Genomic DNA, 18116 nt, shown 5'->3' on the forward strand with positions numbered 1-18116 from the left:
AACCCTAATTTCAGAGAGAGTAAACGAAGTTGAAACAATTAATTAAACCAAGAGATTTTAAAGGAAATACCCAATAATACTCGAACCGCTTTAGATCTATAAAGATCTGAGGAGATTCGAACAATAGTAAAACTAGGGTTTTCAGAAAATAGTAGAGATGAGGAGAATCGGTCGAAAACTCATGGATTCGTACTAGAAACAAGAGGAAATCCATACTCACAAACGAAAGTGGCCTGAGACAGGCCGGTAAACAACTTTCAAGCCGGAACAGGTTGGGGTTCCATGAGATCCTCTCAAGGACTCATGAAATCAAGCAGCCAGAGAGTATAGGAGACCGGTGGTGGCCGGAGAATGCACAGAAACACCATGGAAATGAGGTCTCCGCCGGTGACGGCGATTAGGGTTAGGGGTGAATTGAGAGAGAGTTGGAGAGGTTAGGGAATGAAGGCGACGAAAATGAAAGAATGAAGGGGTTTAGGGGGTCGTTTGGGATTATTATGGTAAGTTTAATTGTGGACCGTTGATCTAAAAGATCAACGGCCACGATTAATCGGGGTTATTGGGTCGGGTACGTTTAATTGGGTTAGGGTTGTTTTAAAATGGGCTTGGGTTTAATAAGTTGGATTGGGGGGGTGGGTGGGAGGGGGGTTCCGATTTTGGGTGTAAATTAGGGGCTGTTATTTAAATACCCATTTTACTAATTAAAATAATTTTTAAAATAGCTAATAAAATGATAAAAAATAATTTGCAAGCATGAAGGTGATTTAAAATAATTATTCAATATTATAAAAATATAAAAAGTTATTTTTTGTATAGATAATGTAGTTATGCCTATGTAGAGGCTATATTTGTAAAATATGCAATTATAGTCTTAAACATGCAAATGTGATTATAAAATATGCAATTAAAATGTTTGAACACTCATATGAACATAAGTAATGAATTTAGATGATTAAATTATCATAAAATAATATGAGGGATAGTTTTGAACATTTATGTAATTAAAAAATGTAGAAATAAATGGATTTAGGGCCTTTAAAAATTGTAGAAAAATTGTAGAACACTTGTGCATGTTTGTAAATGCATGTACAATATTTTGAAAGTATTTATGCAAAATTTAAAATATATGAGGGAAAAATTGGGTATCAACATGCACATTATTGGAATGCGAAGGCTCAAAGATGTGAATTGATGTTCTCATCAGTGGGAGTGAATACGCGTTGTACTCTTTTTCCCTTACAAGATTTTGTCCCGCTGAGTTTTCCTTGCAAGATTTTTAACGAGGCAACCAAAAGGCGTATTTCTAAACATGTGTACTCTTTTTCCTTCTCTAGAATTTTTTTTCCCACTGGGTTCTATTTTAGTTGAGGTTTTAACGAGGCATATTATCTGTTGAATAGACATTCAAGGGAGAGTGTTATAACTAGAATTTTATTTAAGGTGAATGTCTATATTTTAGAGAAATTCTAGAGTTTGTTACTATGTGACTAAATCACTTTTTCCCTATAAATAGAGGGGTTCTATTCCATTCATCCAAAATTAATAAGAATTCTTCCTCCTTCTTTGAAATATTTTTCTTTATTGTTTCATTACACAGCTGATAAATTAACGAACTAAGGTATTTTATGGATGGACCGGTCCAATAGCAATTTTCCAGTTGTTACCGTCTTATAGAAACCTTTATCAGATTTCTTTTTTTACTTCAAAGATCAAGTAAACTCGTCTTTCTAACTTTTCTATAACTGGTTATCTACAATAATAGGAAATAAATCAGAAATAGCGGAATTTACAACTAATAATTAAAAAATAACTACAGTTTCAAAAGTAATCAAAATTTTGCCATTTTTTATATGTAAAGATAAACTATGAACAAAAAAACATCCTTAAAAATCCAAAAAAGTTCAAGCATAATATGGCTGGAGTTCGAATTTTGTACATATAAGATTCCAGCATAATGTGCTGAAATTTCATAATATGCTGGAAGTTTATATGCAGGAGCTCCATAATCGAGCATATTATGTTGAAACTTTTCGTGTGCTGAAGTTCCAACATAATATGCTAGAAGTTTACATGCAGGAGCTCCATAATCCAGCATATTATGTTGGAATTTTCCGTGTTTCAGCAAGATAGTGGTTATTTTCAATAATTTTACAAATGCTGGCTATTTTTCAATTATCAGTCCTATCTTCACACAATAATATATAGTACTAGATTTGATATCTCATAAGCTAAAAAGAAATTATTGTAAGCAAAACAAAAATAAAGTAATTGTGATGTTGTAAAGATGCAGTAGTGTATAGAGCACCATCAAAGAGTGTGATGGAACTGATCTAATTCCTCCGTATTTAATTAAAGATCTCAAGTTGAATCTTAAGAATGAAAAAAGTGAGAGAGGATAATTGTTCCCTCGGAAAACCTTATGCAACACAAATTCGAATTAATTAGGTCAATGAATTTTGAATAAATAAATGAATAAAGAAAGAAAGGAAAAAGTTATTTATTGAGCAAAACATAAGAGAAACACATCAAAGTTTGTATTATCCAACGTGGCAGACCGTGGACCATAAATAGAATTTACATCTGCCTGTATAGAAAGAAATGGAACAGCAACTACAGAAGAATTACAAACATGGCCGCATTCGGAATGAGCGGTCAGCTTCTTCCGCTGCTTCCCAAAGTCGCTGCCAAACACAATTCTCCGGCCAAGAAGTATTCTTGTACGCTCAATGTAGCAGCTGAGCACCACCAATCCGTAGCAACAGTACCATATTTTTGGTCCAAGGTACTCCCTTTAGCAGTTGCTGTTTCGCTTGTCAGTACTCCCCTGTCATCTTCGGCAATACCTTTTCTCGACTCCAAATCTTCTTCACTAGCTCCCACAACTCCATTCTCACAATCCAAGAACTTGCCTACCGGGCTCGAAAATGGGTAATTCTCTGCTCTCCATTTCTCCGCGTTTTAGCTATCCTAATCAAGTTTATATAATGTTGTTATCTGTTTTATGCCCTAAGATGGGCTCTCTCATTGTAAAGTCAGAGGATTTTGTATAACTTATGGCAATTAAACCTACTGTGTTGAATTGTATGACCATCTCATTTAAAAGTTTAAATCTTTTAGGTAAGATGGTCACATAATTCAACATGTATATCAAAGCATACCAAGGTTCTGAGTTCAGGTCTCACCTCGATCGTCTATCACAATGAATTTCCACATGTGAAGAGACATGCTAGAGACAAGTAAATAAATAAATGTGTTCTTTCCTAACTGTTTAAACTTTTAGATAAGATTGTCACACAATTCAATGTGATATCACATAAGGTAGAGATGGTGCAAGTGTCACAATTACCACTTCAAAAGTAATTTCAACATGCTTGGGCGAAGAAAAGAGTAGTCCAGCACATGAGATGCCTATTGTAGAAATGTGTCCCCTCCTTAATAGTTAAAGTTTTTTGATGTGGTCGTCCACAATTCAATAAGAAGGCGCGGACTAAGTTAATTTGTGAACTGCTAGAGATAAAATTTTGTCATCTTCAGCTGCTTACTGCACGGATGATCCATTACTCCGTTACGTTGAAGGAGTGTAGTCCATAAATGCTGATGCCTATTGCAGGAAGATAGTCTAGTTGCGAACCTCCTCGGCTAAGAATGTTTACCAAGTATTGGTACTACTAGTTTTTAGCAGGTACCTCATGTACTCATCCTCAAATATGCTACTGTCACAAAGTCACTTCAATAGACAATGGTATAGATTTTTTGGAATTCACCTAGTCCCTTAATGTCTATAGTGTTATTTCGTAATTCCAAATGTTATTTGAATCTGATTTTTTGTAGTTTTAGATACTGTATTAGGGACCAACTCCATAAGTAAAATATGTGATGCACTCCTTGCCTACTATTAATGTTGCTAATTTAGCTTCCAAAAGTACAACCTTTCTGTTCTCTTGCGTATATACAATTGAGGCAATTATCTAAAGCCAGGCTGCTGAATTAATTAAGGTTACTTCTTCCATTGGCTTATGGTTTATATATATCGCCTGCTATTGCAGAAAAATCAGACCTTGCCCCTCAGTTAATCCGGGGTGTGTGTCGACAAATCCCCAGTCTTCTTCTTCTGCCTTCCCCTGGATGATTCCTCAAAATTCTACTGGCAATGCTATTATGGTAAAGAAGATCATGTAGACTTTCGATAGTCGTTTTGATGTTGTTCGCAATTGTCTGTCTGTCTGTTAAATTCATCATCTGTTGCAGCAATTGCAGGACGCCATTTTGAAGACACAGAAGAATGCAAAGATTCAAGTTATTGAAGATATCCCTGATGGTAATCATACTGAAACTAGATGCCTCAAACACTGCACTTTAATCGATATGATTAAATGAAATCAAGATATATTGAATATTTATTTCATCAAACATTGATTAATTTTAGGACTGAATAGGAAAAATTCCTGTTTGCTGATGATGGAAACAATTGCATGCAGGAAAATATTTGCAGGCTGAGGTAGATGGAGGATTGGGCAGAGATGTTTTAGAATTTTTGGTGAAAGGAGATTCAGTTGCCTACAGAGCAATGGCCACAAAAGTGACCTATATATACCCATTTACTACAGCATTAGGAGATTCAAAAGGACAAGAAGAAAGAATGAAAAAGATCACAGAAGAGTTGGGCTGGTATGCACCAAGTCTTGACTCAATGGAATAGAACTATGATGTATATAAATAGCTACATGCATTAAGTTTTGTAGAGCAACTTGTGCACAGCGTAAGCCTTAATCAAAATAATTGTTTTTTTGGACCTGATCAATCATAAAAATATTTCTGTTATGTATCCTGGTTGGCAACTCCCCTTCTGCTGGGAAACAAATTGGACAATCTAGGAGTTTCTAAGTGTTATGATTTCACTATTTTGTTATGTATTGGACTTCTAGCAGAGTAATAGTCCATCTTTCCCAGTGTATCAACGAGTTAGTTTCTCTTTCCATTCTTTTGCATCCAAGGGTGTGGCTAGCTAAGTTGCTCGGACTCGGTTGTAGTTTAAGCTTACTGATTTGCTGATTTTTTTGTTTTTTGGGAAAAGTACTTTATGGCAGTTAGAAGATGTGGTGAAGGTCTTGATATTTTTAAAAAACTACCGATCCCACATTACTTGTTGAAGTGTGTGACCACATGTACGAGCTTGATCTTTTTTATGAGCCAATTACATGAAAATTCGTTGGCCTCTGCTTACCTTGCTCTCATTATTATTGTATGATCATCTTATCTAAAAGCTTTTAACAACCTAACAGGAGCTGATACAAGTAAAAGCTTTGCCCCAGAAGAAAAGGAAAAAAGATCATAAGTTATTCAGTATGGCTTTGAAGTGGTCCAGTGATCTTACACTTATAGTTAAAAAAAAAAAAAAAAAAAAACTTTCTGGCAGTAGTTGCAATGTTTTTTTAATGAGAAGGCGAAGCTGTGTCAACCAAAATATAACAATATTATAAAAGCTGACCGAGCCATCGTGCATTTTAATGCGTGAGCGCTAAATGAGAATCGACTTAAGTAAATTTAGTATTTTCGGAAAAAATATTTCGGCATAACATAAGAAACTTTAGAACTCTAATTTTTGAAAGAAAAAAAAAATACTCTTCTTCGGTGATTTGGACTTTTAAGCATGCTCGGTAATTGATGTTCAGCAATATGTCAACTTTAATGACTAATACTTAGTACTTGAATGATGGGCAAAAGAGTATAACAAAAATAAATTATGTAACAAAACCATTTACTAAGTACCAATATGAATAAGAGACTCGTGGTTAAATTTCAGAAAAGTTGAAAGAAAATTTTAAAAATTAGAGCCAGCCATTAATAAGTAATCCAACATAGAAGAGTCATATAAATCAATTTTGAGACCTAAAAAAAACTAGCATATTATACATTACATCATATTCCCAGTTCAAGGGAAATACCAAATGACTACTTGAAACAAAGAGAATTCGATTTTTCACCTCCACACAGAGGCAAAGACTTTACAGCATCTCCTCTCTGTGGAACCAGAAGCGGCAATTACGTCAAATATTGCTCTGAGATATATAGCTCTCCTACGATTCAATGATCAAACAAATATCTTGCTCTGTGATGTTTTCTCGCTAACAAAATTGATTTTAGCAGCAACGACTACCAAAGTTTGAAATCAACTTCTGTTAATGCTTGGGGGCTTCAAAGTTTATATTCTGCAGCTTCAGTCTCCTAGAAGCTTCTGTTTTTTGGATGTGTTCATGTAAGGCCTTATGACCCACTCGGTTTGAGCTTCATCCTGATCCATCGTTCCTAGTTTTATCTACAGAAAGGAAACAAGTAACTTGATCAGACACGACAGATGGAACGCTGATCAAGACTTTCAGCAAAACTAAAAGATATCACATGATGCTAACATAGCACGAAAGCTGTACATTATGTAATTGACATTCAATAAAGAGACAGCACAAGCACTTGGAAACTTGCTACGGAAGAAAATCATGCATCTCGATGAGGCCATTATGTTCGACCATGTTATACTTTAAAATGGAGAAAACGACTATCTAGAATCAGAAACCGACTGGCACACAAAAGTTGAACATAGTATGAACCGCTACTATTATCTTACATCAAATCATAAAATCAAATGGGATGTAAATTATAGTAGAACTTTCAGAGATTCGAGGTAGATTAACTACTATTATTATCTGGCAACAAATCAGAGAATTGTTAAAAAAGAAATACTACCAAACTGCTGAATATGGTCTTTCCTAACTTCCACCCTCCTCCACAGTTATCAATTTCAGGCTCTGACTCTTTAAGACCAAAACAATGCTGTTAACTAATATGACAAATTTCACAAACACGAGAAATCACAGATTAATAAACTCACAGAGATAAGGGTCCGATATCACTTATAGTCTAGTTACTTGACATCCATTATCCCCCCCCCCCCCCAAACACACACACACACACCCAAAACAGAAAATTATATAGATATGTCGCTCTGCTAAGAAACTTAGATAAGCAGCAATATACACAGTTTCAGAATTATACATAAACATGGATGCAGACAAGAATGATGAAACAAGTCTCATTTGAATTATGGATACCTGGTAAAGCCGTAGTTCAAATCGAGGACCAACCTCTTTCAGCTCAATTGATTTTGGACCTCCGTGCTTTTCATAGATGTGATGTCTGCATGTTTCAATCAAAGTTAGTGCAAAAGCAAGGAGGAAAAGAAGAAGCTGTATATTTGGTAAATGATCAAAACTTAACCTCCTTTTCAGCTACCCTCTCTGTCAATCAGAAAAGGCTCTATATATGCTTAGGCCTATATAAAAGGTTCTTTGACAACACAAGGGATATATATGTAAAAGCTAGTGGTAAGGACCCTCTAATGCTTAGGCCTAGTGGTAGGACCCACCACCTCCAACCATGAGGTTGGTGGTTTGAAACAATCAAGAGAGTAAAGTGGTAAAAGCTACTGTTATATTCCTGGAATCTAATGACTGAAACAACTAAAAGAGACATCCTTGAAATGATGGACTTTGAAAAAGAAATAAAATGTTACCAACAACAACAACAAACCCAGTATATTTCCACAAGTGGGGTCTAGGGAGGGTAGTGCGTAAGCAAACCTTACCTCTACCTGTGTCCAGTAAACACTCCGCTTAGAAAGAGTGAGAAAAAGAAGAAGGGGAAGAAGAGGAAGAATACGAGGGGAGAAAAAATTAAAAATAAAAGAATAAAAAATAAGGGGGGGAGGGGGGGGGGGATTAGTAGTACTAAACAATAACAACAGAATATACGATAGCAGAAGCGAACTAAATCACATGACGGAGTAACGTCTACTTAAGCATATACAGGAACATGAGTGCTACTAAAGTAACTTGTAAGAAAAGGAGAAACTTACAACTACCTACTACCCTAATCCTCGACCTCCATACCTTCCTGTCAAGGGTCATGTCCTCAGTAAGCTGAAGCCGCGCCATATCATGTCTAATCACCTCTCCCCAACACTTCTTTGACCTACCTCGACCTCTTCTCAAACCCTTCATGGTCAGCATCTCACATCTCCTGACAGGCGCATCAATGCTTCTCCTCTTTACGTGCGCGAACCATCTCAGCCTCAACTCCCGCATCTTGACCTCCACGGAGGCCACTTCCACTTTATCCTGAATGACTTTATTCCTAATCTTATCTCTCTTGGTATACCCACTAATCCATCTCAACATCCTCATTTCTGCTACTTTCATCCTCTACACATCTGAGTTCTTAATTGGCCAACACTCCGTCCCATACAGCATAATTGGTCGAACCACCACTTTATAAAATTTACCTTCAAGTCCTAGCGGCACATTCTTATCACATAAGACGCCGGATGCAAGCCTCCATTTCATCCATCCCGCTCCAATTCGGTGTGCGACATCCTCGTCAGTCTCCCCGTTACCCTGGATAATAGACCCGAGATACTTGAAACTACCTTTCTTGGGGATAACTTGAGTATCAAGCTTTACATCCACGTGTGACTCACGAGCCCCATCATTGAATTTGCACTCTAAGTACTCTGTCTTAGTCTTGCTCAACTTGAAACCGTTAGATTCCAAGGTCTGCCTCCAAACCTCCAACCTTGCATTGACCCCGCTTCGCGTCTCGTCGATCAATACTATATCATCGGTAAATAGCATGCACCGTGGCGCTTCACCCTGTATGTGTCGCATCAGCACGTCCATCGTCTAAGGCAAATAAAAACGGGCTAAGAGTCGATCCCTAGTGCAGCCCCATCACAACTAAAAAGTGCTCCGAGTCTCCTCCCACAGTCCTCACCCGAGTTTTAGCACCATCGTACATATCCTTAATCACCCTAGTGTACGCTACCGGAACGCCGCTAACCTCCAACACCTCCACCAAACTTCCCATGGCACTTTATCGTATGCTTTTTCAAGGTCGATAAACACAATGTGCAAGTCCTTTTTCCTTTCCCTATACGGCTCCACTAATCTCCTCACCAGATGAATAGCTTCCGTAGTCGAGCGCCCCGGCATGAAACCAAACTGGTTCTCGAAAATAAACACACTCTTCCTCATTTTGACTTCCACCACCCTCTCCCAAATCTTCATAGTTTGGCTCAACAGCTTTATACCCCTATAATTGTTGCAATTTTGGATATCACCCTTGTTCTTGTACAACGAAACCATCGTACTCCACCTCCATTCCTCGCGCATCCTTTTCGTCTTAAAAATAACATTAAACAACCCAGTGAGCCACTCCAAACCTGCTCGACCCGCGTTCTTCCAAAACTCCACCAGGATTTCGTCGGGCCCCGTCGCTCTGCCCCAACTCATCTTGCGCATAGCCCCTTCCACCTCCTCCATCTTAATACGCATACAGTACCCAAAATCTCGCCGACTCTCGGAGTGCTCCAACTCACCCAGCACAATACTTTTGTCCCCCTCCTCGTTCAACAGTCTATGGAAGTACGTCTGTCATCTGCGTCTAATATGTGTCTCGTCCATCAATACAGTGCCGTCCTCGTCTTTAATACACTTCACCTGGTCCAAGTCACGGGCCTTCCTCTCCCTCTCCTTGGCCAACCGGTACAACTTCTTGTCTTCGCCTTTGCTCCCGACTTCCTCGTATAGACGCCCAAACGCCGCGGTCTTAGCCGCCGTGACCGCTAATTTCGCCTCCTTTCTTGCATTCTTAAAACACTCCCTGGTGCAATCTATTGAAACGGAAGTCAGACATATATCTACTTGTTTAAGGATAGCCAATGCCAAAGATACACTTTACAAGCTTCATTTTGCAAGTATGATACCATTAATTTTTAAGTAATTTAACTACTACGAACAAGAAACTAACCTGAATGAAATGTAGTCTGACTGGTTAGCAAATGTGATAATACGTTTTGTATCAGGCTTGGGTACCGGAAACAAATGCTTTAGGATGTTAACTGTCCTCTCACCAAGCTGCATGATCAAAATATTCCTGGTTAGCATAGAACAGTATAGAAGATGCTATACTAAGAATACAAAGACTCCAGACATTCATATATAATTAAAATTTCTAGGATTGATTGCAGATATAGGCCACCAAATTAAAAACTCTGGATGTTAATATGTCACCAACTGAGAGCCACTGTGAAGCTATAAACTTTAATATGGAGATAACATAGAATTCTTGTTTCTTTTGTTAATATGTCTAGCAAGTCCATTGGAAATGCATGAAAAAAATGATAGGTTTTACTCTTCATCAAAAAAAGGATGTTAGGTATAACCTTTGTTGAAAATTTGTCAAAAATCAGATGTGGGTACGCCTCAGACATGGTTCCAATAGATTTTTTGTCCTTTATATCATGTCTCGTGACCTGCATGAAAATGGTTAAATGAGGACATCATCTGCAACTCTTCACAGCCAGCAGAAGACTTCTGGAACTATATAAGGGAAGAGTAAGACCACTTACCACATTGAGCAATCCAAAGTAAGCAGTTGGACCAAACGGCAGATGGCTAATGATAATACCATCAGGCACACCACGATGCTCATGGACCAAAATTACATCTGTAAAATCATGAGCTCGGCAGGTTTCAATTATTTCTGATATAACCTGTAAAAAGGGGAAAAAGAGACTAAAATGCAAACACATAATAAATGTATAAAATAGGACTAAATACTTATGCAACTATATAAAAGTTATTAAGTGCTTAAGCCAAATCATTTTCCCCGTTGAAGAAAGAAACGTCCAGAAGACGAAGAGCCACAGCAATTTCTTTACAAAAAAAAAATTTGTGATATCCATTGCCATGTGCTCTCTTCTTTTTATATTTTACTAGTCTTAGCTTACACGTGTTGCGCGTGTACCTAATTCATTCAATGAGTATAAAAAAAAATTTTAATCATAGAAATATTTTCTTAAAAGTTTACATTTGAGTTATAAAAGGAAAGCTAAGAAAAAATGTTAGCTAAGTGAAGAATATTGATTTAGTTAAATGAACAACATTTTAATCAATTTAACTCTTAATATTATACTATAACTAATTTTCCTCTTATTTTTTTGATTTCTTCATTGTCGATTCTCTTTTTAAGGGCACAACTTATATAGCCTATTATGTCAATTTGATTATTTTTTTACATATATGATGAATTTAATCATTTATAAAAGAACTATTTTACAAATTAGTTAATTCAATGACTTAACAAGGTAGGGGTAAGGTCTGCGTACACACTACCCTCCCCAGACCCCACAGTGTGGGATAATACTGGGTATGTCGTTGTTAATTCAAAGAATTAATTATTTGTTCTCACATAAGAAAATACTTTATTTTCTTGTTGTTTTGAATGGTTAATGCTAGCTCATACCAAATTTTAAGTATTTAGTAATTTTTATTTTATCCAATCATATTCTATTTTTAAGTAGTAAAAAAAATTATCAATATATATATAATATATTAACTAATGTACATGTTGGTTCGGAAATTGGGTCGTGAATGGTGAAATAGGAAAACTAATAACCATTAGATTAATTAACATGTTTTCTCATGTTCTTTCTCGTGTTACTCCCTTTTTAGTAATCATCAAGTCGTGGCAAATCTTAATCATATTTAGTCTTTGCATCTTAAGACTAACATCTTTATGCTGCAAAATTATTGTATGGTTTTTTAGATAGGCAAAGAGGTTTTAAGAATCTGTTTCCAACATAATCCTATAAGCAAAGAGGTTTTAAGAAATTGCTTCCAACATAAACCTAGTTTACTTGACAAAGAGTTGGACGAAAAGTGAAATCCGATAAGGAAAATAATGAATAGAATAAATTGAATATCCTACATGCAATAGTAGTGTACGGATCAAACTCAAATTACGAATGATTTACTAAGAAAATTTTTATTTGATTATCAAGTCCTAAAAATTATAAAAATTGTTAGTTTCATTGTGTAAATAGTAGTAGATAACCCTAATCCCATACGTATTAGGAGTAGGACATGTATTGTGTATATATAGGGCTCAGTGTATCATTGTCTTAATTAATCAATAATATTTTCTCCCGTGCTTTCTCACATGGTATCAGAGCTCTCCCGTGGCTAAAATTGCATCAGTCCGCCTTTTTCTATCCATGGATGTTGTTCGCCATTGGCCTCTCTATCAGTTGGACATTAAGAATGCTTTTCTTCACGGTGACCTTGAGGATGAGGTTTATATGGAGCAACCACCTGGTTTTGTTGCTCAGGGGGAGTCTAGTGGCCTTGTATGTCGGTTGCGCCGATCCCTCTATGGTCTAAAGCAGTCTCCTCGAGCTTGGTTTGGTAAGTTCAGTACAGTTATTCAGGAGTTTGGCATGAATCGTAGTGAAGCTGATCACTCTGTATTTTATCGACATTCTGCTTCAAATCTCTGTATTTATCTTGTCGTTCATGTTGACGATATTGTTATTACCGGCAATGATCAGGATGGTATTAGTAAGTTGAAGCAACATCTCTTTCAGCACTTTCAGACTAAGGATCTGGGCAGATTAAAGTATTTTCTGGGTATTGAGGTCGCTCAGTCTAGCTCGGGTATTGTGATTCACAACGGAAGTATGCCTTAGATATTCTTGAGGAAACAGGAATGACAGGTTGTAGACCTGTTGACACTCCGATGGATCCGAATTCTAAACTTCTGCCAGGACAGGGGGAGCCTCTTAGCGATCCTGCAAGATATAGGCGGTTGGTTGGTAAATTAAATTACCTCACAGTGACTAGACCTGACATTTCCTTTCCTGTGAGTGTTGTGAGTGAGTTTATGGATTCTCCATGTGATAGTCATTGGGATGATGTTGTTCGCATTCTTCGGTATATAAAATCAGCTCCAGGCAAAGGCTTATTGTTTGAAGATAGAGGCCATGAGCAGATCGTTGGATACTCAGATGCTAAATGGGCAGGATCACCTTCTGATAGACGTTCTACGTCTGGATATTGTGTCTTAGTAGGAGGAAATTTGCTGTCTTGGAAGAGCAAGAAACAGAATGTGGTTGCTCAGTCTAGTGCAGAAGCAGAATATCGAGCAATGGCTATGGCCACGTGTGAGCTAATTTGGATCAAACAGTTGCTCAAGGAGCTAAAATTTGGTGAGATTAGTCAGATGGGACTTGTGTGTGATAATCAAGCTGCTCTTCATATTGCGTCAAATCCAGTGTTCCATGAGAGAACAAAACACATCGAGATTGACTGTCACTTTGTTAGAGAAAAGATACTCTCAGGAGATATTGCTACAAAATTTGTAAAGTCAAATGATCAGCTTGCTGATATTTTCACCAAGTCCCTCACTGGTCCTCGTATTAGTTATATATGTAACAAGCTCGGTACATATGATTTATATGCACCAGCTTGAGGGGGAGTGTTAGTTTCATTGTATAAATAGTAGTAGATAACCCTAATCCCATATGTATTAGGAGTAGGACATGTATTATGTATATATAGGACTCAGTGTATCATTGTCTTAATTAATCAATAATATTTTCTCCCGTGCTTTCTCACAAAAATTAAGTAAATGACTATGAGTGAAGTCATATTTCCAAAGGGCAAAAAAGGCGAACGACATTTCGCTAAGGGGTTTTGTGCTTTTAATATAGTATATAGATTAAATAAGTGCGACTGAAATATGTCCTTGCCTTGGTGGAGTAAAATACGGACCACTTCAATTTTTATGAAGCAAAGACACAAAGCTGATGCAGGTTACTTCAATTCCTTACCTTTCATTTTCATATAATAGAATGGAGTAGAGACTATTAGAAATAAAACAACACAAAAAATATTGTCTTCGATAGAGAGTAGAGAGAGCTGCCCAGCTGCCTATACTATTGGGTTGTCCCAAGAAATACTTGACCAAAGGGCCAAACCTTGTGAATTTTGTTTGTGATCAGTAAAACCTTGTGAAATAAATATGCCAATTGTAAAGTATTCTCCAAAATGCCCCATTTTCTGCCAAGTATAACAGGAGACATATAAAAAACAGAGAGAGAGAAAGAGAGGGGATCATCGTCGTTCAAACTAGCATGTAGGAGGATCTGATCCAATTTTTTCCCTTTTATCTTGATGTTCCTCTATTTTTAAATAACAGGGGTATCCCACTTGCTTGTGTGCACCTCAACTAATCCACTAATGAGTCGAATGGGTCCACTAGTCCATCAATAGAAATTCGATAGAACTCTCAAGTGAGGAAGTCACAATCCATTGAATAAGATCGGCTCAAGGTGACGCCTAACTCTCCACCAGGGCATAAAATCACATAACGTAATAAGGTATTTGCTGCTATGATGGGATTTGAACCTTGACCTCCCATGTCCGTTCCTTACTGCTAGGCCACACCCATGGGTGCTGATCTTCCATATTTTATGCTCAGTAGAACAACGGACTGACATGGAAATGGGAAGTAAAACAAGGGAGAGAAGATCAATCTCAAAAATGTAAGATATAACGATATTCCCAAGTCCCAACCACATAAAGAACCAAGGTTAAAGGAAGTGAGGAACAGTATCAAAATTGAACTAGTATGCGACAATGCAAAACCAATTAGCTTTTTTAAATACACATTATCACTAACTAAATCTTCCCAAGTACAATGGAATTAAGTTTAACGTCAAGTTTTAAGATGGAATTAGGTTGAACACGTCCATACAGACACAAATATGTACATATACAAATAAGTATAATTGTAATTTACACTAAAGGAACACCTCGTCCTATTCCTAGAGACAAATTAGCTCCAATTCTAAATATTATGACACTCTTAAGCTATAATTCTCCAAAAGCCATCACTAGTTAGCTCATAATGCATTAAAGCATCAAACAAGAATAAACTTCACAAATAGTAAACCAACCTGACCACCACGATTCATCCGCTGAGCATTAGGGAACACAATTTTCAATTCCTGTCTCCATAAAACAACAGGGGGAAAAAAATAAAGAAAAGGACAACAAGAGAAATCATTACCTTGAAAAAAAAGTTATCAAATAAATGACTTATAAAACCGGGGGGGTTGTATTAGGGGACTAGGTTTAGATAGGTACACCAACCTTGACAAACTGAGTAAGAGGAGCACTAGGATTTCTTGAAGTGGTAAGCAAAATTTTGGGATCTTTTTCAGTTGCATTAGCATATTCATCATCAATAGTTGATCGGGGTACTGCATCAACATAATTAAAAAAGATAAAGGACTGGTCCTAGCAAATACATAGCACGTACAAATCAACAAGTAACGCAATTGGAAACCACCTCATCTCCATCTGGAATACTTAATTTTAAAAGAACAAAGAGAGATAGAGGGAGAGAGAGAGAGAGAGCATGACAAAAAATACAGCATTAAAGGAACAACAACTGTAAAGGTTATAGGTTCCAGTCGCAAAGTCTTTAACACCAAAAGGTAGTTGTCTAGAGCAAAGAAACTTCCATTCAGGGACTGGCTCTACAACAAATCCTAAAACATCTCTTTTTTTTTCTTTTTTTATAAGGTTGATAAATCAAAATTGGGAACATGAACTTCTCCTTTCTTCCATAAGGTCCACGTAACCCCGGCGGACGACAACAAACAGCATGTATCGATGTTCCCGAGGGACATTAACTCGCACCCTAGGAAGACGCCACCCACTGAATGCCAAAACAACCAATAAGTCCTGGCAACCAAAAGGCGGAAAAAGGTATTCCAAGTCTGATACTATAAGCTGAAGAAAAAGGTGAGAAATGATCATCCACCACAGGACAGAGAATATGATTTGAAACATGAGATCCATTGAACTGAGGAACAATAGGCAAAGGATATGGAGCAGAATATAGCGGAAGATGAAGAAAGAGCCATAGCAGGAATCAACTAGGTTCACTAAAGGAAAAAGGATCACAATGTTGCACTTCTTTAACCACACAAGGTGCAGTTGCTAAGGAGATAGTTCATGTTTAATGTTTCCTCCATAATTCCTTGGCTCTTCCCTGGCCTTGTGTTTTAGGGTGACAATGACGTTGGGGACAACTTTTCTAGTAAGCCAAGACATTCAAACAGCACCAAATGTAAGAGGCAAATCATATCTAATATCTAATGCATTTCACGACAGATCTACATTTTATAAAAGAGAGCTATTCCAAAATTTGCATAGCTTCTCTATGATGGAGATTTGATTTTCACAGAACGTACTCTTAATTTTTGACCTACTGATACAGTGATACTACGACAAATTATAGGTAGAAGTAAAAGTGAATAACCCCTTTCTCATGCATTTCCAGCATCTAATAATTTCCAGTTTATTTTATGTTTCGTATCCTTCTATCATCTGCCATAACACTCCTCATTGCTTCTCTCTTACCTTCCCTTTCATACTCTACAACTATAAAAACTTATATCACATAAGAAGACCAAATAAATTCCTCTTCTTGGCATTCACTTAAGCAGACCAATGTTCCACAATTTTCAATCAACAAAGCACTATTTCTCCAAGCCTATAGATGTTATAAAAGTGCATGAAGTGGATGAAATTTGAGGCGTTTTATTGACTCAGCTAGGATTTGAACCCTTATCTCCCACAGCTTCATTGTACATTAAGTCACACCCTTGGTGTTAATATTTGACCCAAATCCCTTCAAGTTATTTATATCAATCATTTTAAACAAATTCCAGTAAACATGGCACTTCTTTTCCTATCCTAGACACCTTCCATTCCCAATTCAATCAAGTATACCAAATAACCAAGACATGTAGCAGGATCCCAAAACAAGGGAAAAAGCAAAAGGGGAATTAACATACCAGCAGTATTTTCGTCTTCAAGGTCGATTTCTTTGCGAAGAGCAGCCTCTTCATTCCTGAGCTCAGTTGGAATCGGTTTTCCCTCTGAAGTACCCAAAATCGTTAATAAAGAAGGTTAAAAAAAAGATTCTCATTTATTCAGTGTGAAAACTAACCCTCCAAAGCTTCTTTGATTTTGCGTTTCTTCTCATATAACAAACGCTCCTTCCCTTCTAAGCTTTTCCTGTAAAGGTACTCTCTTCGCAACCTAATGTTCCTTCTATGCATGGCTTCCAAGTCGTTTGAAGGTTTCCTGTGCTAGTAGGCTATAAGAGATTTTTTGGTAGTAGGGTTTAAGACTAGGGGAAATGGTTTTGTATAATCTTACACGGAGGGCAATTTGGCATTTGCAGTGCTGCTATATTAGGTAAAATTCCTGTTGTATCCCTCCACTGGCTAGCTAATTTGTGTTCTTCAGAGAAAGGCTATTTAGGTAATTTTGCACTCCACTGCCACCACTTATTTTTGCTCTGCTACCATAATTTTGCCTGCTTCACCCCCTTGTCACGACCCAAGTTCTACCTCCGTGAACCGTCGTGACGGCACGTAGTCTCTACGACTAGGTAAGCCTAACATTCGGAAAATGAAACCAAAAACATGAAAACTAACAACTAACAGGTAAATTTTAATAAGAAATTAAGATGTTACTCGGCATATACAATAGTTACTCTCGAAATGTACATAAACTTTCCCAAAACGCGGAATATCGTAAATCACAAACTACAGAAAGAAAATAGTATTTCTATGCTCCACGGTCTAACAAAAGGACATACGAGAAGTGTTGACATGGGGAAGAGTAGATAGGGACTTCGAGGCCTACGGACGCGGCAGATATACCTTGAAGTCTCTACAGCTGGCTCACCTCACTGATAATGCGGCTGATAAGCGGTACCTGGATCTGCACACGAAAACATGTGCAGAGAAGGGCATGAGAACACCACAATGGTACCCAGTAAGTGTCAAGGCTAACCTCGGTCGAGTAGTGACGAGCTCATGTCAGGGCCCTACTGGTGTATATATAATAAAATAAGACAGAATGAAATATCGTAGTAAAATAATTACTGAAATTTAACAAGAATGTAATCATAGAAAGGCAACAACTCAGAACACAAAGATAACAATAGGGGATAGGATACCGTCTCGTAGTCCCAAACGTAAATTTGCAGGGGGGTCTCCCAGAATACCATTCCATAGTCCCAAAGTAAATATGCAGTGCTGGGGATCTCCCGGAATACCGTTCCATAGTCCGAAAGTAAATATGCAGTACAGGGGGATCTCCCGGAATACCGTTCCGTAGTCCGAAAGTAAATATAGAACT

The 18116-nt window shown here is 37.4% G+C and overlaps 2 protein-coding genes across 3 annotated transcripts; one reads left to right on the forward strand and one right to left on the reverse strand.

The window, feature by feature from the left end:
* On the forward strand, nucleotides 2602-4976 carry LOC109223289 (thylakoid lumenal 17.9 kDa protein, chloroplastic). 2 transcript variants are annotated; one of them, XM_019387543.1, is made up of 4 exons: nucleotides 2602-2928; nucleotides 4047-4161; nucleotides 4249-4318; nucleotides 4479-4976. In XM_019387543.1, exons 1-4 carry the CDS (start codon nucleotides 2630-2632, stop codon nucleotides 4697-4699), a joined length of 705 nt encoding a protein of 234 aa, XP_019243088.1. In that variant the 5' UTR covers nucleotides 2602-2629; the 3' UTR covers nucleotides 4700-4976. The 2 variants fall into 2 exon arrangements, with proteins under 2 accessions (XP_019243088.1, XP_019243089.1); XM_019387544.1 differs by having other exon boundaries at nucleotides 4258-4318.
* LOC109223290 (U3 small nucleolar ribonucleoprotein protein IMP4-like) lies at nucleotides 5793-17120 on the reverse strand. Its single transcript, XM_019387545.1, has 9 exons — nucleotides 16915-17120; nucleotides 16760-16843; nucleotides 15045-15154; nucleotides 14849-14899; nucleotides 10460-10603; nucleotides 10274-10363; nucleotides 9859-9965; nucleotides 7107-7191; nucleotides 5793-6316 (listed from the first exon to the last, which is right to left on the reverse strand). Exons 1-9 carry the CDS (start codon nucleotides 17024-17026, stop codon nucleotides 6218-6220), a joined length of 882 nt encoding a protein of 293 aa, XP_019243090.1. The 5' UTR covers nucleotides 17027-17120; the 3' UTR covers nucleotides 5793-6217.

The sequence above is a fragment of the Nicotiana attenuata genome, chromosome 3 (genome assembly GCF_001879085.1).
Source record: "Nicotiana attenuata strain UT chromosome 3, NIATTr2, whole genome shotgun sequence".
NCBI lineage: Eukaryota > Viridiplantae > Streptophyta > Magnoliopsida > Solanales > Solanaceae > Nicotiana > Nicotiana attenuata.

Excerpts from the sequence above, each read along its gene's own strand:
- LOC109223289 (XM_019387543.1), top strand. The coding sequence starts at position 2,630 with ATGGCCGCATTCGGAATGAGCGGTCAGCTTCTTCCGCTGCTTCCCAAA. Across the intron at positions 2,929-4,046 it reads CCTACCGGGCTCGAAAATGG|AAAAATCAGACCTTGCCCCT; the intron begins GTAATTCTCTGC and ends CTGCTATTGCAG. Across the intron at positions 4,162-4,248 it reads CTACTGGCAATGCTATTATG|CAATTGCAGGACGCCATTTT; the intron begins GTAAAGAAGATC and ends CATCTGTTGCAG.
- LOC109223290 (XM_019387545.1), bottom strand. The coding sequence starts at position 17,026 with ATGCATAGAAGGAACATTAGGTTGCGAAGAGAGTACCTTTACAGGAAA. Across the intron at positions 14,900-15,044 it reads CTCTTACTCAGTTTGTCAAG|GAATTGAAAATTGTGTTCCC; the intron begins GTTGGTGTACCT and ends TTATGGAGACAG. Across the intron at positions 9,966-10,273 it reads TTGACAAATTTTCAACAAAG|CTTGGTGAGAGGACAGTTAA; the intron begins GTTATACCTAAC and ends TTGATCATGCAG.